Here is a 24,408-nt window from a genome sequence, read left to right on the forward strand (position 1 = left end):
TTGTAAGGGATATACCTCAGGAGCCACCCCATCTGAGATAGAGCCCTGGGAAATGTTTGTAGCTGGGGACACAGTCCTTGCTCCACCCCACCCAATGATAAAGAAAGAGGAAGAATGGATCAGGGTAGACCCCTATAAATCTCTGCTCCCAAGTCCTGTGCATCTTCTACTGAAAGTGCCAGCACAGCCCATCTCTGCACTGGGTTTAAAGAGCTGCTCCCTCCCCGCAGCCAGGGCTCACCATCATGACGACCTGTTGCCGATGGGCCTCACCACACCTGCCCCAACTTCCTGGTGCCTCTGGGCCCATAGCGCTGCCGCCCGTGGTGGTCTGCCTGCTGCCCCTTCCCGCACATGCTGTGCCTACTGTGGACAGGCAGCAGTGACCCAACGTGCCCCCTGCCCTCCAAGGCCCAGCCCAGAGACAGAGACCAGGTCATGCAGAGGGCAGAGCACGTGGGACCCTCTGATGCCCACCATCCTTTCTAGAGGGCCACAGACCCTCAAGATCGTCCTGTGTGCCGCACTACACCCCTCCCCGAGTGTACGGTCAAGCCACCCTCATCTGCCGACCCAGGTCCCACCTACTAAAGAGCCTGTCGAATCTGGTACCTGCTGGCCAAAGCCAGCTACAGCTGTGTTCTGTGCAGCCAACATGGAGCTTCAAGAGCTGATCCCTCAAGGGGAGTGTCCCCCTGGGTCCATCCCTGCCCCATGCACACATTTGTACCTGCCGGCCCCTGTCACTTGAGTCTAAGTCCTCTTAAGACCCCTGCTCCCACACCTCCTTCCTTTCCCTACAGCATCCATGCCCACATCTCCCACTTCCTCTCCCTACTGAGGTAGGTAGGGAGAGCCACCCCTGAGGGGGATGCCTGAAGGGGTTTGGAGAGGGGGCTGCTCAGGAAGGGTGGGGACACACCGGGGGTGGCAGGGACACGGAGCCAGGGCAGCCTCCAGTACAGGGACTTGCCCAGCTGTGGGAGCCAGAATGAGCACCTGCCCTCTCTCAGCCTGTGATGGAGTCCGTGGGGCTCAGCCCTCAGGCCCAGAGCTGAGCAAGGAGAGGGCAGGTCTCTGGCAGGAAGTGGCCAGGTGTGGGCTTCAGCGAGGTGCCCAGGCTGTGGGCCAGGACCCACGAACAGGGACATGCTGAGGTCTTGTGCACATAGTGTGGGGTTGACTCTGAAAAGGTGCTTGTCGAGTCCTGGTGGGACGTCCCAAGTGGCGTCTGGGGTTGGGGACGGGGAGCTGGGGAGGTTTTTGTTTTGCGCTTTAGAATTTTGATGTACTTTCCAAGTTTTATTAAGTGTTTCTTTGACTTCAAAAGTAAATTTTTAATTTGCTTTTGGAGCATTGTCCCTCCCAACACCTTCCCCTAAGCTAGTTTTCAAAGTGAGGGTGCCCCCAGCTTCCCAAGAGGCCCTCACATTCCAGAGTCATCTCTACCCCCCATCACAGCAGGCCCAAACCCAGTGGTCAGCGGAGAGCCTCCTCCTAAATCCATGTCAGGGCCCCGTGCCCAGAACGGTCCAAGGGGGCTCTTCTCCCACTCCTGCTCAGACTTCCAGACACAAAATGCTCCTCCCCACTATGCCCTCGTCAGGTTCCCCAGGCCAGGACGGGATAGGGGGTTGCGTGGCCCCTTGCTCTGGGCCTCTGCCTCCACTCACTAGCCACTTCTAATCTGTGCCCCCTCCTCCCTGGGGGCTGTCCTGGTGATGCTGGGGTGACCCCAGACAGCAGGTCCCCAGCCAGGTCCTCCCATTCCCCACTGAGCCACATCCCCTCGGGCACCCTGTGCCAGAACCTTGAAGGATGGGGCAGCACCATCCCCAGCTCCCCACACTCCCCCAATGTGCCCCCTGGCTGATGCCCCCCCTTGCTGTGCAGACAGAGCACGGTGTCTAGAAGGCATGAAGCGCAGGGTGACTCCCTGCCCCTCCGTGTCTTCCAGGTTGGTCGCCCAAATTCACGATGAGCTGCTGTTTGAAGTGGAAGACTCACAGGTTCCTGAGTTTTCAGGTGAGCCCAGGGTAGCACAGAGTCACCTTTATTTCATGAATAGTTAAAGCATCTCCCCTGTGTCTGGCCCGGCGTCTGCCCACAGTGGGCTCACAGGCTCCTTCTGTCCTCGTGCTGCGTATCACTTGGACCCTGGCAGGCAGAGGGGCCAGCCTGGGTTGGGGACCCTTGAAAGGCGTAGACAGGCAGCGCCCTGGCCAGCAGCCCTCAGGGAATACACAGTGCTTTAGTGTGGGGCCAGGCCTCAGTGGAAGGGGCCCTGGAAAGATGGGGGGCATCAGGGCCTCCCAGGCTGGTGGGGACCTGGCTGTGGAGCCACAAGGGAGTTGGTGTTGGGGGGTTCAGATGGCTGATGCCCAAGCTCAGTGTGGACTCCAAGCCTGGGTCACCCTGCCCTCTCTGAGGGCTGTTGCAGTCAGCCCTCGGGGGTTCTTGAAAGACAGCGACCACCTGATCCCCCACTCAGCCTTCAGGGAGGACCAGGACCTTCTCCCCGTAACACAACCGCTAGTGGTGGAGGAGGGGACCCCTCTTCTGGCCTCCCTGGCCTCGCTGGTGAGAACAGGAGCCGTAGTGCCCCTCCCTGTCTTGCCAGGTCGGTGGAGGAGCCTGTGGGGGATTGGGAAGAGATTGCAGAGTTGGGCATTAGGGCTGGATGCCAGCCTTGGGACCAGCTCCCATGTAACAACTAACCAAGCCCTCCCCTAACCCCACCACCCCATCCTATAGTGGGGACCTCATCCTCCAGCGGAGACCCCATCCTACAGTGGGGATCATATCCTACAGCAGGGACCCCATCCTTACTGGTGGCCCCAACCTAAGTGGGGCCCCCACCCCGTGTCAGGGACTCCATCCTACAGTGGGGACCCCATCCTCAGTAGGGACTGCATCCTACAGTGGGGACCCCATCCCCGAGTGGGGACCCGGTCCTATAGCTGGGACCCCATCCTAAGCAGAGACTCTCTCCTAAGTAGGGATCCCATCCATGGTGAGGACTCTATCCTACAGCAGGGACCCCATCCTAAGTGGGAGCCTGTTGTACAGTGGGCACCCCATCCTAAGTGGGGATCCATCCTAGAGCGGGACCCCATCCTACAGCAGCGTCCTAAGTGGGGACCCTGTCCTACAGCTGGGACCCCATCCTAAGCGGAGACCCCATCCTAAATGGGGACTCCATCCTAAGTGGGGACCCCATCCTAAGCGAGGACTCCATCCCACAGCAGGGACCCCATCCTATAGCAGGGACTCTCTCCTAAGTGGGATCTCCATCCTAAGTGGGGACCCCATCGTACAGCAGGGACCCAATCCTACAGTGGGGACTCCATCCTGAGTGGGGAGTCCATCCTATAGGCAGGCTGTGTCACTTGAAATTGTTTGGAGATAATGGGCGTGAAAACAAACCCACCCCGTGTAACCATTTGATGGGTCTGACATGCGCTCGGCTGTTGATTTAAAAAAGAAAGGAAAAGTTCCAAACCCGCAGGGAGCCTTCTTAGGGACAGCCTATTTCCCCTGTTCTCCAGGCCAGCCCCTGGATGCTCCCTGTGGCTCCCTGTAGGACTTTGGGCCCTCAGGCCAGGCAGCAGCTGTAGAGGCACCACCTGGCCATGACACTGCCAGGGACTGCGGGACAGGTGAACCAGGTATTGAGCTGGGCCTCTGGCCACCTCTGAAGGACTGGGTGGTCAAGACACACCTGCCAGTGGCCCATGGGGCAGACACCAGGCTGAAGGCTCTGCAGCTCCCAGGACCAGGAACCCTGCCCTCATGGGCTGTGTGCTGGAGGCTAGGGAGGGTAGGGTGACCTGCAGGGAGACCCCTGGGCTGAGAGCCAGCTCAGCTCAACAGTCACTGTCCCTCTGTGCAGCAGCTGCTTGGGGTCACTCATGCAGTCTGTCGCAGAGGAGGGCACACGTAGGAGGACCTGGCGTTGTCTGCACACCCAGCTTAGCCCCAGCAGGGTGGCCAGGGCCCTCTGCAGGCTCCCCGAGGTGCATGCCAGGCCACAGGGGCTGCAGACAGTGCTGCCTACCTGCCACCCTGACAGCCCTATGGCAGTGACTACAGTGACCAGCTCCTCCTGCCACTGCCAGAGCCCTGCACAGCACAGAGGAGGAAACCAGGACACAGAGTCAGGATCTGCGGGCCTCAGGGAGCTGCTGGCCTTGCTCCCGCACCCCAGGGACCAGTGCCCCAGGGAATCGGCCAGTTAACCCTAGAGCCACAGAGGACAAAGAACAAGGCAGCATCTCCCCATTCCTTGGGTGTTTTTGTTGCAATCTTTGTACTGAAATGTCAGATAACTTAGTAGGATGGGATGAAATATTCATTTATCAAAGAGGCAAAAGAGTTCAGAGCAAACTGAGAAACACTGACCCAGCTGACCACCCCACCTGACCTGGACTGCTCCCTTTCCCAGGGCCCAAGCCCCACTGCCCCATGGTGACCCAGGCCCCACGGTGGGACCAAGTGCCAACACCATGGAGCTGCCCTTAGGGCCTTTACTGTTACCTGGAACAGGGAGTTTGCAGGGAACATGGGTTGCCTCGTGCTCCTCCCTCCTCTCAGCCCCAGAGCCTCTGGACAGAGAGCTGGAGGCCCTGGCATGGCACCTGCTCCCACCCTGCCTGGCCAGGCCCCATACCAGCAAGCTGAGCCTGAGGCTGAGTAGTGCTGGCCCGCAGCAGAAAAATGAGTGGGTGGGGCCACAGCATTGCTCTGGGACCTAAAGAGCTCTCCTCACCCCTGGGGACCCATGGTTGGAGCAATTAAGGCCCCTTCAAGCCTGTGCTGTGGATGTAGCCAGTGGGAGCTGCCAGACCAACTAGCGCAGGTGACCGTGTGGACTCGGGAAGCAACTGGGGAGCCTGTGGGGCCGGGGCAGGGCTGGGGTCTGATGTTCTCCTGCCCCCCTCTCTTTTCCCTTTGTCCTAGCTCTAGTCAGGGGAACCATGGAGTCCTTGCAGCACGTGCAGGCATTGGAGCTGCAGCTGCAGGTGAGGGGGAAGGGGTGGGGAGCTGGGCAGTCACACTCAGCCTCGTCAGGCCTCCCCAGCTGCACACTCACAGCCAGAGCTGCCCAAGTGGGAAAGGAGAGTCCACTTCCCAAAGGGGCCTCCCCCAGACTGCTGCCCTCCCTCACCTGCCCAGCCAAGGGGCAAAGTTACCCCGGATGACAAGGTGTGGCCCATCTGCCTGGTGAGAAGCCACAGTGGGTGTCCTCAGGGGCTGAGAACGCTGGGCCAGGTATCCCCTCAAGGCTTGGCGAGATGTGTCATCAAGCCTCCACCCGGTGCCGCTCCCACCTACCCCGGGGCATGCCATCCTGGTCCCAGGCCCACTCCTAGCTGGTCATTTCTCGGAGGGGGCTCCAAGTCCTTGTCAGGAAGACTTCTGGGTCCAGGCTCCCCAAGGGTGGTAAGGAAGATGGAGGAATAACGAGGAGGTGGGAGTCCCAGAAGCCTGTGCAGACCACCCAAGCAGGGTCGGAGACATTTCTGTCACTCTTCCCTGTCACCTGGGAGGAGGGCTCTGGCCCAACAGGCACCTGGGAGTCACCTAGGAAGGGCTGGCTCTCGCCTCCTCCCTTGGTGGTCTCCACTCTTCTGGGTAAGGCTCTCCTCTCCCTCCTCGCTCTTCCCTTCAGTGTGCCGTGGCCATGTTCTGGGCCCCTGGTGTCAGGGCACGAATCCCATCATTAACTTCACACCCACAGCACCCCTCACCTCGCCCTACAGGCTGCAGCTTGGCCGGATGAAAGAGTGCCCACATGGGTCCAACCAGGGTTGGGAATTCCTGTGTTCCAGGGTAGTCCATGCTTGCTCGTGCAACAGGCAGAGACACTGGGGGCCCTGCGGTCCCTGGAAGCCCAGGAAGCCCCATCCTATCCCACTAGTAGTCCTGCAGGTGGCAGGGGCTGCCGGCGGCAGGGGGCCTACCGGTAGCAGGGGCTTGCAGCTATGGATGGCCTCCACTCTCCCTGGCAAGAGGGAGCTGTTAAGCCGTGGTCCAGGGCCTTGGGCAAGGGCCCACTCAAGATCAGGGTCCCGGGGAGGACTCTCCAGCTCCCCTGGCATCTCTCAGAGCTGATCCCCCAGGGAGCAGGTCCTGGAGGTGGTGAGCACAGATAGGCACCTTACCTGGCCCAGCCCCTGCTCAAGGCCTGCTCACTAGCACAGAGGCCCACGTGGGTCAGCCAAGGTTGGGGTGTTACAACTCGGGGGTGGATGCAGTGTGAGCCTGTCTGCCTATTACTGCCAGTGTGCATGAGTGTACATCTGTCCGCAGCAGTGTTGCTGTGGCTGTGTCTAATCGTGTCTTTGGCCAAGTGGCTGCCTGTGCACTGTGAGTCCTTGTCCACCTGTGTGTGGGCCTGGAAGGTGGCCAGGGAGGCCTGGCCCGGGCTTAGTACTCACCTCTGGCTGCCACCCGCAGGTGCCCCTGAAGGTGAGCCTGAGTGCCGGCCGCTCGTGGGGACACTTGGTGCCTCTGCAGGAGGCCCCAGGCCCTCGGCCCAGCCCACGTCCTGCTGAGTCTCCAAGCAACCGCCTAGCCACTGCAGGGCCCCTCGTCAGCACCTACCCCCAGCGCGTGCATTTTTCGCCTTCATTTTGTCTGTAGCCCCAGGCAACAGCAGGAGGAGAGAACTAGTTTCCACCAGCCCATTGTGTGGCCTTCCCCAAGGTCAGCGGCACTTTGTACCAGCTCTGTGGCTAGAGCAGACCCTGGCAAGGGCCACATTCACCCCCTGGGTCATCCCCTGGAGTAAATGTCTTATGCAAAGCTGTCCTCATCCCTGTCCGAGTGAATTGTTCCCGTGGGTGGGAAATGCCATGTCTACAACCCTCAGCCACTTGATCAGAGTCAGGGCTGAGTGCCCCCAATGGGAGTGGCCCAGCCCAGCCCAGAGCGGGCACCCCCAGCCCTTCTCCCGTGGAGCTAGGGGTGGGTGCCTCCAGGTTGACAGCTGCACACCACCTAGAAAGTGCCTGAGGAGCAGCCAGCAGCCTGGAGGCCTCGGGGAGTCCTTCCTGCTGGCTCTGTAAGCCTTCCGCAACCCACAGTGGGGCATGCACCTTCCTCCCCAGGGGCAGGCACTGGCTTGGAGAGAACACCACACTGCAGGCATTGGGCGAGTGTTCCTAACTGACTCCTGTGGGGGGCCAGAGGGGCCTGTGCGTGGGTGCTCAAGTCTCCAAGAGGCCTGGCCAGGCTGTCAGGGCTTCCGGAGTCACATGCTCCTGGGCCCTGCCGTCTCTCCACAAGCCTCCTGCAGGCAGGTGACCAGTCCCTGGGAACGCACTGGCTCCCCCGCCCCCACCCCCAGAGTCTACTCTTAAAGCCATTCTCACAGACCTGCCAGTGCCAAAGGGAAGGGCCCAGCCTGTACACCCCAAGAGCCTCGCAGTGGCCTGTGACAGAGGCACCAACATGCTCCCCCATTGCACAGTGGGGCATGGAGAGGTGACACTCCGTGTACAAGTGCACACGGCTAGTAAGCGTGCAGGCTGTGTGAGATTACAGCCCGGGCCCACACTCTGCACCACTGCTCTGTTGCCTCTATCTCAGCCTCTGGGAATGTGCCCTGGGGTCCCATTTCCAGACCTCCCTGGCACCCTGAGGGGCTTCAGCCCCTCCCACTTGCTTCCTTATCTGGGTCTGGACTCCACGTGCCACCCTGTAAGTGGGGTGCTGGGTCCCGCGGCACCTGTCCAGGGTGGGGTGAACATGTTGATGGGTGCCCAGATGCAGCTCCAGGTCTGGGCAAAAGCACTGCCTCTTGCACGTGCCATGGCTGCTCTTGTTTGAATGGTGACAGGGTTTTACTCGCTGCCTCCTCACAAAGCCCACTGGACATGGCATCATCTTTTCAGGGTGACGCGGGTCTTCACAGTGTACTGGGCCCAGGCCCATTTTCCTCATGGCTTCAAGATATTGTCACTGGTTTCACGGGGTGGGCAGGATCTGGATGGCCAGGCCTGACCACTGTGTGACTGACCATTCCAGAATCAGGAGAGCTGGCCCAGAACTGCTGCTGGGCCCCTCCACTCCAGCTGCCTGTGTTGTGTCCATGTGCTGTGGCATGTGAGTAGCCACACTTCTGGCAGCCTGTTTTTATGCTGTGTCACCTGAGAGGCACAACCACTGCCAGGCTTCACATGGTACATCTCACTCAAAACAAACGAGTGGCCTCAGGAGCTGACTCCAAACATGCCTGTGTTCCCTGGGCACCGGGGGCATTTATGCCACGCAGGGAAGCAACCACGGGGTGGGCACATCCCAGTGCTGGTGCCTTCAGGCTTCAAGACCCACTGACACTGGTCTCATCCTAGACGCTCCCAGAGAAGGGAGCTCACCTGATGCCCTCCTGATGCTGAGGGGGCAGAGCCTTTGGGGAAGGAATTGCCAAGGTCAGTTCCTCCCATGAGGGGAGCTGGGCCAGGGTGGAAGGAGCATGACCAGAGGAAGGCTCACTGCGAAGAGCTGTGTCCACCCTGAACCTGCCTGTCCCTGAGCCCCAACTTGCCCTGCTCCTCAGCCTGGACCCCCCACCCCATGCCGTCCTCCCTTCCTTACAGACACCAGGCTGCCACCACCCCTCCCAGGTCACCCTCTCACCACCCCTCAGAGCCAAACTGCTCCTGGGAGGTGTGAAGCGGGTGGGCGGACACCCCAGCCTGCAGTGGGGTGCCTGGCTGAGGTTGCCAGCACAGAGACAGGGGCCTCTCAGCCCCACAGGTCACCCTGGGCACCTGCTCCAGCTTCCTGGAGGAGGAGCCCAGCGTCTCCAGGAAAGTAGCCCTTCCTGGCCCAGCACTGGGCGGGAAACAGCTCAAGAAAGCACGGGAGCCCAGTTCCGTCAACTCTGGTTTTATTGAAAAACAGCAGCATTGGAGGCCGTGCAGGCGGAGGGACCACACCGCTCCCCACCCCTCCTGCTGCTCACACACCCACAGGAAGCCTGGGACCCCTACCCACCCCTGGCCCTGAAGCCTGTCTCCTCTGAAACTTGGCCCGCTGCCCCTCCGGGCCCTCTTGGGGCTCTTTTGGCACATCCTGGGGTCTCAGGACAGTCACCATAATCGTGGGCTCATAAATAGTAAACCACAGTAAGTGAAGCCAGTCACCATGGCATGCTCTGGGTTCCGCTCTCCCAAAGACACGGCATCCATGCAGCTGTGGTCAGACAGCCTGGTCCAGGTGACTCCGTGTCACCAAATCTAATCTCAGCCAGTGTGGCTGAGTGTCACCACCCCTGCCACCCTTCCCACACGCTGAGATCCAGGCAAAGGCTCATCCTGGGTCGCCCCCCCTCCTTCATGCAGGCCCATCCAGCACCCTCTCCAAGGGGGAAGGAGCACTGCTCAAGGTCTGCTGGGCCCCGGGCAGGCCCCAGAGAAGGGAGAGTCATACAGCAGCAGAGCTGGGGCATGGTTACACAAGGACCCTGCTTCTGGGCACAGGCCTTAGGGCCAGCCTGTCCCTGCCAAGCACCTCCTGGCCTCCCCTTCCACGGCTGGAGCAGGAGGCCTTTGGCCACCAGGTTCCCTCCCTGTCACCACACGAGTGTGCACACACACACACAGCACAGGCACACACGCACACACACATGCACATACAGGCGCACACATGTGCATGCGCACACACACAGGCACACCCCTTCTTCAAAATGGCTAATTATTGCTGTAAAAAAAAAAATACATCCGACAATGGTAGGTCAGGGCTCACCCTCTTCCACCCCAGGCCCTGGGCCGCCCACTTGCCAGTGGACCTCACACCACCGCTGGAAGCACATCGCTGGCACCAAGGAGCAAACATATTCCAGGGTCTGCCCAGAACTCAAACCCTAAAAGCCTCAGCCATAGGACCACTAGGACAGGAACACAGGCCTGTGGCCAAAAGTGATTCACAGAAGTGGCTTCAAACAGACACAGGAGCAGCAGGTAACACAGGACACAGCAGCAACACCACCTGCCTGGCCAGGGAGAGGTGGGGGCTCCCAGGGCTTGGGGGCTACTGTCCAGCCATGGACACTGACAGGAAGGTGGCCCCATGCGTGCCGCCCAGGCCCCCACCTGGCCCCAGCATAGCAAGGGCCAGGGTTAGGGGCCGCGGAAGCCAGCCTGCCCCTGGCAGGCAGGGACAAGCACTCACATTGCTCACGTGCCTCCCAGGAGAGCCAGGCCCTCCGGCCCAGAGAGCCCCCCAAGCACTTGCCAGCCACCCGAGGAAGCCATCTGAGGAGCATGCCCCCTGTCCCCTCTAAGGGCCTTCTCTGAGGAAGGATGCCCAGAGCAAGGTGGGGCCTGTCCAAGGACCTCAAGGCCTCAGGCCAGCTGTCTGTAGGGCCTCCCAGCCCAAGCCTTCTTGCAGGCCCAGTTCCCCACCTCCTCAGGGTAGGCTGGCCCCATCCCTCAGCCCCCTTCAACCAAGGGCAGCAGTGGGAGGCCAGGCTGGACATGGCCCTTCCCAGGGCCAGGCCACGGCTGGCCTCAGCACATGCAGACCACCCACACTGGCCACCCACCCTCAGGAGCCAGCTGTCTGCAGAGCCCACACTTGAGTGGTGGGAGCTGCCCCAGGGACGCCCACCAGCTACATGCCTGGACCCTGGTGGCACTGGGCTGTCCAGAGGTACAGGAGCCCTCAGCTGCCCAGATCTCACTGCCTGGAGCTGCCCATCAGGTCTGTGTTCCAGACTCATCCAATGAAGACATTCTGGAACATTCCACCTCCCGATTTCTGCTCCAAAACAGAGACTTCCAAACAGACAAGACAAGTCCTGGGAGCCCTGACCCCTGAGCACGGGTGCCAGGTCCAGGGCTGGCTTTCCCTGGGCCTTACCAGGCGGCACTGGGGGAGGCTCAGGAGGCCAGCAGGGCATGGGGGCCCCGGGTGGCCAACTCAGAGAAGCTGCCCAGACACATCACTGAGCAGGACCCTAGGAGGACACTTCACAGAGGTAGAAGAAGTAACATCAGAATTTCTACAAACGTATAAAATTCACATCTCAGTGCACGTTTGCGGAGCAGTTAGCTCCCAGGCTGGAGGGAAGCCGCAGCCCCCTAACCAGCATGCCCAGCCTCCAGCCCAGGGAAAGAATGGGAGATCTGCCCGCAGTGGTCCTCAGGGGCCTGCCGAACCACACACAGGCCAGGTGAGGGCCCACTCCTGGGCGCTGCGCAGCCCAGCCTGGTGGGCACATAGATGCCTCTGCCTACTTCAGCAGCCAGGCAGCAGCTGGGCAGCAGGGTTCTGGACACATGGCCATCCTGCTGTGCCCCTCCCGGCATCTCTCCCAAGTCCTGGCAGCAAAAAAAAGGCAATAAAGAAAGGTCGAGAGTCCAGCCAGCCTCTAGGCTGTCCGACCGGGGAAGACGCAGCAGCTCACCCAGCCCACAGGTCTTGAGTGGACAGACAGATGCTAGCAGGACAGGAGAGGACCACACCACTGCCCTGGAGCAACACCAGTGAAGCGTTTTGGTCGTCAACCAGACGCTGCCATCCCAGAGCCCCAGGCTCTGACCTGGCCTCAGTGGGCTCCAGCAGCCCCCACCCACATGCCCCCACATGAGAGACCAGAGGCTCCAAAGGCACAGGATCAAAGGAAGCTGGCGGCGTCTCCGAGCTACCCCCTGACAGGATATGGCCGACCATGCTGACCCCGCACGGCCCCTGCCAGCCCTTTCCATCTGGCCAGGCCTCAGCTCTGCTGCAGCCCCCAACACACTCAATGCCAACTAAGTCCGCCCCCAAGCCGAAACCAAACCAAACAGAAAGAGGAAAAAGGCACAACTGTTTTCCATTTTGCTAAAACACTTTACGTCTGTCTGTATAATCCAGATTAACAAAATCTGAGAGCTGCAAGAAAATAGGGTGCCAATTTCTGTACAGTCTACAAAACTCCCATTCCCAAGCAGGGACCGGGCGCCACCAGGGAGAAATGTACAGGGGAGAGGGGTCTGTACAGTGTTCTGCAAACATCTCAAATCCTGACAGCACAAAAGGCCCCTCGGGCCCTGGGCTTGTTTCACTCATTTGCTAATTTCCAAATCGCCTTTTTAAGAATGTCCTCTCTGTGGTCCTGAATGGGGACCGAGATCTGTGGCATGCCATGCCTGCCACTCTCCCCTCCTCCATAGCCCCAAATAAAGGGGTCTCAGTGGGCATTTATGCCCCTCCTGCCACCACAGCGGGGTCCAGGCTTACAGCTGGACAGGTCAGCCACCACCTTCCTCTCCCCCTCTAGGCCATCCCACACACGATAGCCCCTGTCTCTGACCTCAGGAAAGAGAGGCTGGGAACACAGCTGGCCCCCTGAACCACAGGGGACCATGAGACCCACTTGCTCCTCCCGAAGGCAGCGGCCCCAACTCCTCCACCCAGAGGCTGTGGGGAATTTGCTCCCATCCTGCCCTCAGTCCTGCACGTCAGGGCTGGACAGAGTGGCCCAGAGCCTCCTTTCAAACCAGGCATGCTCTTTGGGGAGAAGTTATGCTAAATCAGGGTCTCCCTTCAGATTTCAAACTCTGAAATCCTCCACCCCCCCGGCCACCCACTTCCACCAAACCGGGCCAGAAACAGTGCATATTCTAGACCACACAGGTGTGTGTATTAAGGTATAAACTACCGTTTTGTCCCAAGAATTAAAGTCATGCAGAGTGCTATTCTGTCTAAATAACTTATCAAAAAATAGGTCGGTTTCAGGCTGGGAGAAGCTGTGGGCTCGGTGGTGTTGGCAGCGGCCTGGGTTAGTAAGATTCACAGGGCAGAGCCCATCAGCTATGAGGCAGGAAGGTTTTTAGGGAGGTCTAGGAGAGGCCACCATGATCTAGCTGGCGCTGGGGGAGAGGCAACCCCACGACGGCCTCTCCACCCTGCTCTCCTGAAGGGCCTGACACGGCTGTGCAACAGGTTGCTATGGGAACCACACCTGGGCGATGACGCCAATCAGCAAAGCCCAGGCAGGGAGGGGTGGGACCAAGAGGAAAAAAAGGAGACACGATGTCAAAGGAAAGCAGAACTAGGTGAAGCCAGGGGCAGCATGGATGGCCCAGCCCTCCAGAGAGCAGGTGGGTCACCGGAGGCTGGCTCAGAGGTGGGGCGGGGGCGCTCACCAGTCTGGGCCCAGTCTAGACAGGGCAGCAGGGCGGGAGGCTGTGGGCATGCGGCATGCTGCAGCCAGGCCACATCCTCAGCATGCACAGAGCAAAGCGGGGCCCACGGCCAGCTCGGCACTCCACAGGGCAGTGGCTGGCCAGCCCAACAGGCCACCCCTCCTGGGGACCAATGACTGAGCCACAGCCTGGCTGGTGGCCAGGAGCCTGCTGGGCGAGGGCCTCGTTGCAGAGGTTCTGTGCTTGGTGGGCAAGATTGGGCCTGCCCCAATGGTGGTGGGCCAGAAAAGGCCCCTCGAGCCGGGCCGGGCAGCTGCGTGGGTACGTGGTGGTCCATGCTGTCACTCTTCACGGCGTGGCCCCAGCAGGCTGGGGAGGGCGAGGGGCCGTGGCTGCAAACAACCGACCCACCCAAAGAGTCACAGATGAGCAACAGCTCCACACCCCCCAAGAACCAGCCAAAGAACCACGTGATGTTGAAAAAAGAAAAACCCAACACAAACGCCAAGGTGAATGTCTGAAAGCGGGCCCGGGTGGCGGGCAGGCGGGCGCAGGCGGACAGGGTGGCCGGGGTAGCAGGCTGGCAGGCAGGTGGCGGTCACTCCTCACGCAGCTGCAGGCGGTAGCGGTGGTAGCGGACCTGGAAGAAGAGGCGCTCGGCCAGCGAGAGGGTCATGCCGGGCAGCACGTAGTGGTCACTCGAGCCCATGTGTCTGAAGCCCAGAGACTCGTAGAGCTTGTGGGCGGCCACCTTGACGGCCGTCGTGCCCAAAACCACCGCGGAGTAGTTGTGCACCAGAGCGAACTCCAGCACCTTGCGGCCCAGCGCTTTGGCGATGCCCTTGCCACGGAAGCGTGAGTCCACAGACATACGCAGCAGCTCCACCGTGTTGTCCGCCTCGTGGGCCCGCGCCGCCACGATGCCCACAACATTGCCGTCCAGCACAGCTACCCAGAAGCAGGAGCCTGCGGGGAATAGGGTGGTCACTGCTGCGGGCACTGCTGCATGACACAGCTGCCCCTCCAGAGCCCTCTGAGCAGAGACAGCCAGGCCTGACCTGCCTGCTGCCCACAGCAGCCCTGGAGTGGCCCTAGGCCTGATGCTGGGCAGGGGAGGGCTCTGGGGCCAGAGTCCCTTCCCCAGAAAGCAAGAGCTGGTCAGGCTTCAGCCAAATGGGCCCCTCCCCTTCCCACTTACACCCATACCAAATGCCTAGACTTCAACAGATGACCAGGCCATGAGTGCAGCTGACCTGCCCTGGCTCCCAGCCACCTGGAGCCCATCACACTTGTCCCCACGTGTCCACACCATGGAGCTAGAAAGAGGTAGGTACCATGAGGGAGCATTTAGAAGGACCCCTACAAATGGGGGCTGAGAGGGTCCTGGGAGAACAGACTAGGGCAGCAGGGCCATCTTTGTGAGCCACAAGCCCGGAGGCTTCAGGGGGTCTCAGGGTCTCTGGCTCTGCCAACCCTGTGGCCTCCACTCTTCTGGGTCAGGGGCTGTTTAACCTGGGAGCCCTGTAGCCTGCCTGTGTCAGGATATAAAGAGGCTGGGCCCCTAGCAGGCTCGGGGGAAGGTCCATGTGGAGAACACTTCAGAAATCCAAGTGGAGAAAGTGGGATGGCCATGGGTACCACCAAACCCCTCCACCGACCCTGGCTTCTCCTGGTTGAAGGAGAAGAACGGTGGCCAGGCCAGCCATCCCCATGCACAGCCCAGACCAATCACAGCCCCACGCAGGGCAGGAGGAGGAGGGAGAAGGCCTCAGAGGGGTAAGGCGGGGAGAGGGGAGGAAGATGGGAGGGGAGAGGCCTGTAGGGCACAGGCCACAAGGAGAGTCTGGTCACCTCTGGTGACTGAAGACCCAGGGGCTACAAGAGGCCGGGGCTGGCCAGTGGGGGAGTGGCCGCTCCAAGAAGACTGGCCTGCACACACCCCGCCCACAGCCACTCCAGCCTCCATTGCCAGGTCCTCCACCAACCACTTCCCACCACCCCTCCCACCCTAGCCTCCCTCCTGGAGTGGCCGAACTCTCCCCATTAAAAGTTCTGCACCTGACCCCTGCCTGGAAGACACTCCTCACCCCTCTGCCCAACCCCTGGGGGGTCCCTCACTGTCTTGTCTGCTGATATGCCCATCAACCCATCAGCTCTGCAAGAGGGTCTCCTGTCTCCTTCACTGCCATACCCTGAAACCTGGCATGTGGCCAGAGCTCAGAAATGGCTGAGGGTGGTGCTGAGTACCCGCTGCCCCTCACTGTCCCCCTCCATCAGCTGGCCTGCCCACCGTCCAGGGAATCTGGCTCTCACTCCGCCAGGCCCACCAAGGCCAGACCATAGGTCAGGACAGTCCTGAGAGCCTCACCCCTTCACAGGCCTCAGTTTCTCCATTGTACAGGCAGCTCCCACAGGTTCCTGCAGACCCACCAGATGTCTCAGGGGCAGGGCCCCCTTCTGCTCCTGCAGCCTGGGCTTTGGTGCCAGCCAGGTTGGTCTCACCCAGGCACCTCCTCCCATCCCAGCAGAGCCAGGCTGAAGCTAGGGCTCCATGGAGGCTGATAAGATGCTTTGTGTGGGATTGGGAAAGAGTCAAGGAGAACCAAAGGTGCCCAAGGTCAGCCAGGGAGTGGCAGGGGCGGAACCAGTCAACACAAGATGAGCCAGCTCGGCCAGAGCCAGTGGGCACAAGAGCTGGCAGTGCCAGGGCAGGTCACCCTGGCTCTGGGATACCTTATGGCCCTGCCTCCCAGGACCCAGCCTGCCTCAGGGCCAGTCTGGACAGAGAACGGCCCCCAGGGGGCTGCAAGCTCCTCCAGATCAGGTCCCAGCCCCTCCCTCTACAGAAGGCCAGGAGGTTGGAGTGAGACCCTCAGGCCCAGTAAGTGGCCCAGAGACCAGAAGTGGAGGCCAAGACTCAAGACCCCTGCTTTCCCAGGGTCCTCATCTCCCCAGAGTGACCTCTGCCCTTCCCCGGGGCCTCTCCCTGCCATGGGGTCCTCTGCCCCTGCCATACACGCTCCCCTCCACGAGGGCCCTGGCACTGCAGGCCAGCTCAGAGTCCAGCAAGGCACACCAGGCAGGACCAATAAGAGGTAAGAAAGACCCCCATCCTCCTCAATAAGCACCAGGGAAAGGGCACCTGGCAGCATGAAGAGCAAGGCCAGGACACCATGGCCCTGGGCCAACTCAAGTCAGTCAGCACTCTGCCCTCAGAGGATACAGGACAGAGGCCCAGAGCCAGGCAGGCCTCTGTGGACACTCAAGGACCTTGGTTCAGCACCAAGGACCTAGCCCTGCCTCCCATAGCCCCTGCCACCCCACTGTACCCCCAACCCTTGGCCAGAGCCCTCAGTCACCCATAAGGCTCACATCATGGAGGCACTACAGCCAGGCCCACTCGTACCTGGCCTTCGCCCCAGGCCTGCCCTGATGTTGCTGGGGTGAGGGCAGCTCTGCCAGGAGAAGGAGGCTGGGGGAGAGGGCAGAAGGGGCAAAGGGAGGGGAGAAGGGGAGGCTGGAGACCCTGGGGACTCACCTGGGGGCTTCATGTAGTACTGCTCGATGTCAGCCATGTCCGTGTGCAGTGCGCAGTCTAGGTAGGCAAGGACCACCTTCCGGCTGTAGTAATAGCGCAGGCCCAGCAGCCCGGCCGGCACCAGGCACGTCAGCAGCAGTGAGCGGGTCAGGGCAAAGCAGAGCACTGCAGGGAGAGGTGCGGCACCATGAGCGGCAGCGGGGTGGGGCGCTGGGAGACCCATGGGGGGCCGGACTCCGGGTTGGGGAGATGGGCCCAGGCCCCCCCCTTACACTGGCAGAACAGCTGGCAGAGCGGCCACGCCGAGCCACACACTGCTGCAGGCCCCCTGGTAAATAAGCCAGTTAGGGACGTCGGCAGAGAAACCATGCCAAACACGCCATGACTGTTTCCTCTGGAGGAGCAGTGGGTCATCCTAGCTGCTCTTTCCTACTCTCCCTATCACCAAACTTTCTCCCCCAAGGACACGCCACCTTTATAGCCTGACATCATAGGATTTCTCAACATCCTGAGCACAACAGTGGCCTCTGGACAGCTACCCTCAATGGCTGGTGGGAGCAGCCCCAAGCAGGGCTCCTGGGGGATGGTCCATGTCCACCACCTATGTGGTCCTCCCCGAGCTGGGGAAGTGGCTTTTTGCACACCCTTGCCCACTCTAGCCTGGTGGGAGCCAAGGAGCTGCCTGTCCAGGCCCCTGGAGGCCGTCCCACCCTTGAGAAGTGGGGAGCCCCACCTTCCAATGGGGGACCCGGGCCAAAAGCCCTCCCGGGGGGCCAGCTTCTGGGTGTTGTGAGGACAGGGACCGGGGAGGGAGCCCCGAGATTGCTTCCAGCCCCATCTAAGCTGCCAGGAGGCAGACGCGCCTGCAGTGAAAGTCGCCTCTTCTGCGTGACCTTGGGAGAGTCGCAGCGCCCCGCCAGCCTCAAGCTCCTATTCTGTAAAATGGGGAGAGCCACCCTCTGCCGGTAGAGCTTGGGTCAGGGGGAGCTCAAAGTTCCTGAGGGGCCTGCCCACCAGGAGGGCCAACTGCCCCCCTCGCGCCCCCTTGCTCTGCCTCCTCGGTGCACACCCTCCCCGGCACCCTGGGAGCTGGCTGTCTTCCCCTCATAAATTAGCACTTGGAGCCGGCGAGGCAGCCTCCCCCGCCCCGCAGATTATATATAGTTACACGCGCCAGGCGCGGAGCCGCAGCAGCGGGCGCTACCTGCCGTCACCCCGCCCCCACCGGGGATGACCTGGGAGGGGACCGGAGCGGGGGGGGGTGGGGGGGTGGCCGGCCAGAGTGGGGACGCAGGTGGAGACCCCGGTTCTCCCCCGCCCGCAGCCCCTGCCCTCGGCCCGCGCTGGGCCTACGCTCCTTCCCACGCCCCCGTCCGGCGCGCCTTGGCTGGGAGCCCGGGCCGGCCCCACCGCTGGTGGCCACCTCGCCCTGGGCCGCCGCAGAAAGCAGGTGCGCGCGGGTGCGTGTCTGTGCCCGTGCGAGGGAGCATGTAGGGGTCTGCTTCCCTCCCAGGCTGAGTCCCAGGCAGGGACAGGAGCGCAGCTTCGGCTCGGTCCCCGAAGTGGGGACTAGCGGGGCGGAGGGAGTCCTGTGATTGTGTCCCCAGAGGGGCCCGGCGGGAGCGGACTGCGGCAGGCAGAGCGCGGCGGGGCCCGCGGGCTGCGCCCGGCTCGGCCACGGCCCCGAACCCGCTGTCCCCCGGGGGTCCCCGCGCACTGACCGGCCAGCAGGGCGTAGAGCAGTTGCGTGCGCGGGTGATGCCGCAGGCCGCGGAAGGCCGTATTGGGGATGCGCTCCATGATGCCGTCGTAGAAGATGCGGCGCGCTGCCTCCTGCTCGGCCGGGCGGAACTCGCGGATGTACACGCCGCGCCCCTCCGGCTGCCCCGCGCCCCCCGCACCGCCGCGGGGCTGGGGGCCCGGCGCCGGCGGGGGCGCAGCGGGCGCGGCAGCCGGCCCGGGCGCGGCGGGCAGCGGGGGCCACATGGCGGCGGCGAGCAACGCGTCCTTCTTGGCCCCCGGCAGCGCCTCATGGTCCTCGGCGGCCACGATCTTCGTCTCGCAGACCATGTCGGGAGGCCCACAATGCATGCACCCGGCCAGGCGGCGCAGCGCGGGGACGCAGGCCGGGCTGCGGGCGGGCACAGCCCGGGCCCAGGGCAAGGGCGCGGCGCCCTCGGACCCGCGGCGGCGGCGGCGGCGGCGGCGGCGGTGGCGGCGGCTCAGGGGCGCGGGGCGGAGGCGGCGGGCGGCCGGGGCGCGCGCAGGGAGCTGCGCCGCATTTTGGAGAAGTATTTATAATGCAGCGGCGCCGGTGCAGTCGCGGCGCCCGGGGTCCCGCAGGGTCCTAGCGTCCACTGCATTGGCTGCCGAGGGTCACCATGTGATCTCGGAGGTGGGAGCAGACGCCGCCTCCGCGCCCGCCCGATGGCACACTTGGGCGCTGCGCCGCGGCCAGCGGGAGTGCGTCCGGGAGGGGGCAGCGAGGGCGGCCAGGGGCGCGACGAAGCGGCCGAGACCCGCGAGGTAGCTGGGGACCAACGAGCGCGGGCGGGGTTCCTAGCCTGGATGGGGCGCTCCGTGGGGCTCCGGGCAGGTCGCCTCCTGCCGAGACCCTGCGCCCCGGCGCCGCCGCCGCTCAGCGCGGGCCTGGGAGCGCCAGGACCTGGGGCCGGGCCACCGGAGCCCGCAGCGCTCCGTCGTCCTCTTCAGCCGCCGGGCGCAGTCACGGAAGCATCTCCATCTCCATCTCCCGCTCTTTGTCTGAACGCTGCTCCAGGCCGGGGCTCCGGGGAGGGGGCGCCCCGGCTTCCCCGCCCGGCGCCCCTGGGAACCTGCGCCCGGGGCCGCACCAGCTGGAGGCGCGGAGAAGCGGTCGGAGCAGGGTCTGATGCCCACGTTGTCCGCAGCCCGGCGCGTCCCAGTGCGGCGCAGCACCCCCACGCCCCGCCACCGGTACGACACTGGACCCCGGCAGTGGGCACCCGGGGCTGTGGGGCCCGCAGGACCCCTCCGGGCTCGGCCCCCGCCTTCCGCGGCCCGCGCATGCGCCCCATGATGTCGGTGCAGGTGCAGTGGGGGCTCTCACCAGGTTCTCCCGGTCCCCAAAAGCCCGACCTAACGACGCTGCTGGCCTGGGGCGGCGGGTGAGGGTGGGGTTGGGGAGGACAGGTAGTCCCAGACCCCGCCCCCAGCACTTTACTAGCGCAAACCCCAGCGGCTCTGCATTCCCTTCCCCGCGTCGCCCAGCATTCCCTGCGGGTGACCCCGCGGGGCAGCCTAGAGCTGAGTTCATCACACCCGCGCGGGTGGGGACGAGGCCTAGGGGACCAGACCTGAGGACCCTCAGCCTGCGTTGGGGCCCAGAGAAGTGGCTATGGTCACCTAGAGGCCAGGAAGGGGACTACCCTATGGCCAGAGTCGCCGGAAGGGTCACAGGTGGAGTGTGGAAAGGGGGGCCCCCGGACTCAGGAGCTTACCTGGACCACAGCTCAGCACAAGGGCCGTTGGCAGAGGGACAGCCAAGATGGGAAGTCACCCCCACACCATGTTTCCGAGATACCAGGATTTGTCCCGGGCTGGCCTGTGACCTTCCAGGAGAGCAAAGTGGAACGATGAAAAATCTCAGAGGAACTCACAAATCGGTTCAGAGTCCCCTCGGTGTGCTGCCGAGCACTGCCAGAGGCCCCTGCCCAGCCACAAGGGACCAGATTCCGAGGTCCTGCGGTTGGCCAGGTGGATGGCAGGAGTGTCCCAGCAAAGTCAACAGCCTGTGAGGGGTCCAGGCAGAGAAAACCAGGAGTGCGAGGGGGCTGGTATGTTTGGAGGAGTCAAGGGGCTTCAGAGAAAGGGCAGTGTGGGCTGTGAATGTGTGCCTTGAGGCCAGATCCAGCGATCTGGGGAACTCTCTATCAGGCTATGTGATGGGGGCCAGGAAAGGGGAGGACCGGGTCCAATGTCCAGGAGCGCCTGGGCAGTGTCCAGATCCCCGACCTCTGACCCCAGACTTGGGTGTGAAGGAGCCCCTCAGAGCAGAGTGGCCCAGCTCTATGAGATCACAGCCTCTGCTGGTTACTACCCACTCCACCTCACCCCCAGACCCTGAGCTCTCCTCCAGCCCCCAGCAGCCAGGCCCCAGGATGGAGGGAGGGCCTGGGGTTCGCACTCAGCATTACCTCCATGGGCCCCCTGGGTTCTGCAGACGCGTGTGGCCTGACCTCACCCTTCAGCCCACACAAGTCCCTGAAAGCCCCTGGGGTCTTGATGGCCTGGCTAGCCTAGCTCTCCAGCCCCCTGATCCAGAGGGACCTGGAGAGTGCCAGGCCGAGGTGGGGAGGGGGCAGCCAGACTCAGTTTGGAAGGGACAGGGCTGGACCCCAGGGATAGCCATTTGGAAGGTCTTGGAGACGTCAGGACCGGGGCTTTAACAAGCTTGGAGTGTGGGTGGCCTGCAAGGGGAAGACCCCGCAGGCAACAGGGCCGCCCCAGGCCCGTGCCAAGCCTCAGTTTCCTCCTGGGCTACTTGGGGCGCCACGCCCGCCGCAGGGAGGCTGCGCCAGGAAGCGGGTCCTCTGTCAGGAGCCCATTTTACAGACGAGAAAACCGAGGCTCAGCGAAGTCAGAGTCGGTCTGTTGTCCCTGTGCCTGCACCGGGGGGCTGCCGCCATCCCGCGACTCCCTCATGCCCGCGAAATCGCGCCCACTCCTCTGGCTTCTGCTGCTGGAGTCCCCTCCCCACCAGAGACCCCTTGGCTACCCGGCCACCCCGAGATTCCCGAGCACCGCCAGAGCTCCGCCGGTCCCACGTGAGGTGGGGCGCGCGCAGCGGAGAGACCCCCGCCCAGATCCAGAGGCGGAGCGCGGAGGGCGCCCTGGGCCTCCGGCGCGCGGTGCGGGGACAGGGCGCCCAACACAGGACGGCTCGTTAGCAGAACAGCGCCAGGACCCCAGGCGAAGAAGGGACCGGCAGGCCGCGCGGGGCGGGGGCCGACAGACGCGTCCCCTCTCAGGACCAGGGTAGGGGGCTGTGAGCACGAAGCCTCGCCAGTTGGTCACAACTAGAGGGGGCCTGGGAAGGGGACGGGGCAGGACGACAGAGGTGGGTGGGTGGGAGCGCTGCAGGAAGGAGAATGGTCTGCAGGAAGTGAACCAAAGGCCCGGAGATGGGGAGAAAACATAAAAAACCAGAGGACCCGAGCAGAAGGCCCCTGGCGCAACTAACAGGAGCTCCACAGAGAGAAAAGGAAGGGGAGGAAACGACGAAGGAATGGTCACTTCCCCAAGCTAAAGGACTGGGCTCTTCATTAACACCTGTCCAGCGGACTTTCGGTCCCCAGAGCTTCCAGAGGGCGGGAAGGGAATGAAGCTCTGACAGCCACCCGCTGCCGGCACCTGAGGCTGATGGACCAAAGCTGCTCACCGCCCCACCCAGAGTCCATGACCCACCACCCATCCTTCTCTTCCACACAGGTCCGGTGAGTGCCCAGCCTCTATCAGACCCTGAAAAGAATAAAGCCCTGCCCTCCTGGGGCTTTACCATCTAGCAGGGGGTGGGGGGCAGGGAATAAACTAAGAACAGAGCTCTACACTCTACTATCCCTTAGGGACAAAGAAAAGTTAGGGGGGATAAGGGGCTGAAGAGTGAGGAGGGTTGTGGAGGAGGCCAAGTGGGTAACTCCATGGAGAGGGAACTGCACATGCAAAGGCCCTGAGGCGGGAGGGGTTATAGACTGAAGGTACTAGCAAAAGATATTTTCAGACAGGCCAGCTCAGAAAGTTTGCTTACCATACTGTTTTCTAGGAAGCCACCTGAAGACATGCAACAGGGAGAAGATGACATGGGATCTGGAAAACAGTGGCTCCAAACTAGAATAGTGAAGGGTGGGCAATGGGCAGTGGGACTGCCCAGCGGGCCAGGAGCAGGAGAGCAAGGCCCTGGCAGGGAACATGGGGGGAATGACTTGACTGCTGGAGAATGTAAGGATGTGATAAAGGCAGACAATGTGGGGACAATAAGGCAAACAAACTCCAGGAAAAACAAAAGCCGTCCTAAGATAATGCATTCCCCGCTCACTGCTTAGCCATGCTGAGGTTCATATTTACATACAGTCCTGAGAGACGCTCTTGACTGAACCAGCCTACAGACAAGCAGGAAAGCACGGTCACTGCTCCAGGACAGGACCTGAGTGTCACTGGCCTTGACTACATGTTAGGCTCAGCTCCTTGCAAGAGTTGTCTGTGCTGACTGTCTCCACCTCTGCTCCTCCCACGAAACTCCCCTTCAGGTCTTCCTTGCCTCCAAATAACCCTGTTCTTCTCAACGTCCACGATGACCGGAGCTGCCAAGGCCAGCGGTCCAGTCTTGGGCCTTGCCTGACCTCAGCAACATGTGCCATGCTGACCCCTCTCTTCCTCCCAAAGCCCTCACCCATCTCAGTGCTCTTCCTGCCTCATGGCTGCCCCATCTCCTCCGAGGGTCCCTCATCTCCCTGCCCTCTCAGGGCCCATCTCTTCTCTGTTCACACTCAGTCCACAAGGCTCTCTCTCCAGCCCCTTTTCCAGGTCTCTCTGTCCCGTTGGCCCCTGGACCTCTCTGCTCAGGCATCGAGGGCACACCTGAAGCCTAGCATGGCCAGCGCTGACCGTCCTTCCCCTTCTCCCCAACTCTACTCCCCCCTTCTCTCAAAACCCACCTGCAAATGGCAAATTCCACACTCTTCTGGCTCTCCTTTCAAACACAACCAAACCCACCTGCTTCTCACGCTGCCACTGCCGCCATCACCCAGCCCGGCCTCTCCTCTTCAGCTCTGATTCTCCTCACAGGCCCCGATTCTGTCCTTGCCATTTTCAGTTATCACCCAGAAGCGCCCTGTCCAGATGTCAAACCGCACCCCTGCTTGCTCAATCTCCCCAAGGCTCCCCAAGAGGCCCCTCCATCACACTGTCCCCACTGCCTCCTGATCCCCTCCTGACCCCCTGCAGCTGTGATACCACTAGCCTGACAGACCAGGCACAGCAGCCTCCTGGCCCCTCTGCCCGTGGCTCCACACCCCATCTGCCCAGCTTCTTCCTCCCAAAGGGCACCTCCCCTGAGCAGCTTTCTATGAGAAGCGCTGATTGCTGTATCCATATTTTATAGGAACAGAAACTCCAATTTGCGCCAGGGTTTATGGCTGCCCACAAAATACAGGATGCCCAGTTAAATTTAAGTGTTGGATAAACAACAAATAACTTTTAGTACAAATATGTTCCAAATACTGCATGGCACATAACTTATACCAAAGGACTTGTACTTTTTATACGAAAAAGTATTTGTTGGTCCTGCATCTCTACCTGGCAACCTCAGCTGAGAGCCCAGGCTACACCTCTGCCTCCTTTGCAACCAAGAATATCCACGTGACTGAGGTCAACCAACAGGACGTGGCCTGTCTGGGCTGCCCTACAGGGAAGGCACCTGCCTCTGCCACCCCTCTGCTCCTTTCTGGGGGCCCCAGGACAGAAGGATACTGGTCCCTGCCATTGCACCCCACTCATACCCAGGCTCAAGGGCCAGCCTAGGCTGGCCGTGGCTTCAGCGCCCCTGTCTCCTTCTGGCTTGCGTTAGAGCTCAGGGGCATCATCACCACCAGACTCTCGCTCGACCTCCCTCCACAGCCAAGGTGGGACTCTGGTTTGTTCACTTGGTCCTGACACCTAGATTGGCACCTGCGTGTCAGAGGCTTCTGGACA

At 62.0% G+C, this 24,408-nt stretch overlaps 2 protein-coding genes across 11 annotated transcripts in view; one reads left to right on the top strand and one right to left on the bottom strand.

Moving 5' to 3' along the window:
* Window positions 1-6,813, top strand: part of POLN (DNA polymerase nu) — a 174,937-nt gene extending 168,124 nt beyond the window's left edge. For 9 of the 10 annotated variants that reach the window (XR_011538820.1, XR_011538819.1, XR_011538821.1 and 6 more), the window contains 3 exons: window positions 1,958-2,025; window positions 4,960-5,021; window positions 6,460-6,813. Coding sequence is in view for 7 of the 10 variants with exons in the window: in XM_008528095.2 (XP_008526317.1) it covers window positions 1,958-2,025; window positions 4,960-5,021; window positions 6,460-6,645 (316 nt within the window). In the remaining 3 variants the exon portion in view is untranslated. The remainder of the gene's footprint in view (window positions 1-1,957; window positions 2,026-4,959; window positions 5,022-6,459) is intronic. The other variant, XM_070615231.1, reaches the window with a different exon arrangement.
* A 2,066-nt stretch (window positions 6,814-8,879) lies between these two features.
* On the bottom strand, window positions 8,880-18,954 carry NAT8L (N-acetyltransferase 8 like). The gene is made up of 3 exons (XM_070615248.1): window positions 18,402-18,954; window positions 16,681-16,845; window positions 8,880-14,108 (listed from the first exon to the last, which is right to left on the bottom strand). Exons 1-3 carry the CDS (start codon window positions 18,769-18,771, stop codon window positions 13,741-13,743), a joined length of 903 nt encoding a protein of 300 aa, XP_070471349.1. The 5' UTR covers window positions 18,772-18,954; the 3' UTR covers window positions 8,880-13,740.
* Window positions 18,955-24,408: the final 5,454 nt, after the last annotated feature.

Source organism: Equus przewalskii, chromosome 3 (genome assembly GCF_037783145.1).
Source record: "Equus przewalskii isolate Varuska chromosome 3, EquPr2, whole genome shotgun sequence".
NCBI lineage: Eukaryota > Metazoa > Chordata > Mammalia > Perissodactyla > Equidae > Equus > Equus przewalskii.

What these genes read in the sequence shown, in the direction of transcription:
- NAT8L (XM_070615248.1), bottom strand. Translation starts at nt 18,771, where the DNA reads ATGCATTGTGGGCCTCCCGACATGGTCTGCGAGACGAAGATCGTGGCC. An exon ending in GCTCTACGCCCTGCTGGCCG is followed by an intron (nt 16,846 to 18,401) that starts GTCAGTGCGCGG and finishes CTCTCCCTGCAG; the next exon opens with TGCTCTGCTTTGCCCTGACC. An exon ending in GTACTACATGAAGCCCCCAG is followed by an intron (nt 14,109 to 16,680) that starts GTGAGTCCCCAG and finishes TATTCCCCGCAG; the next exon opens with GCTCCTGCTTCTGGGTAGCT.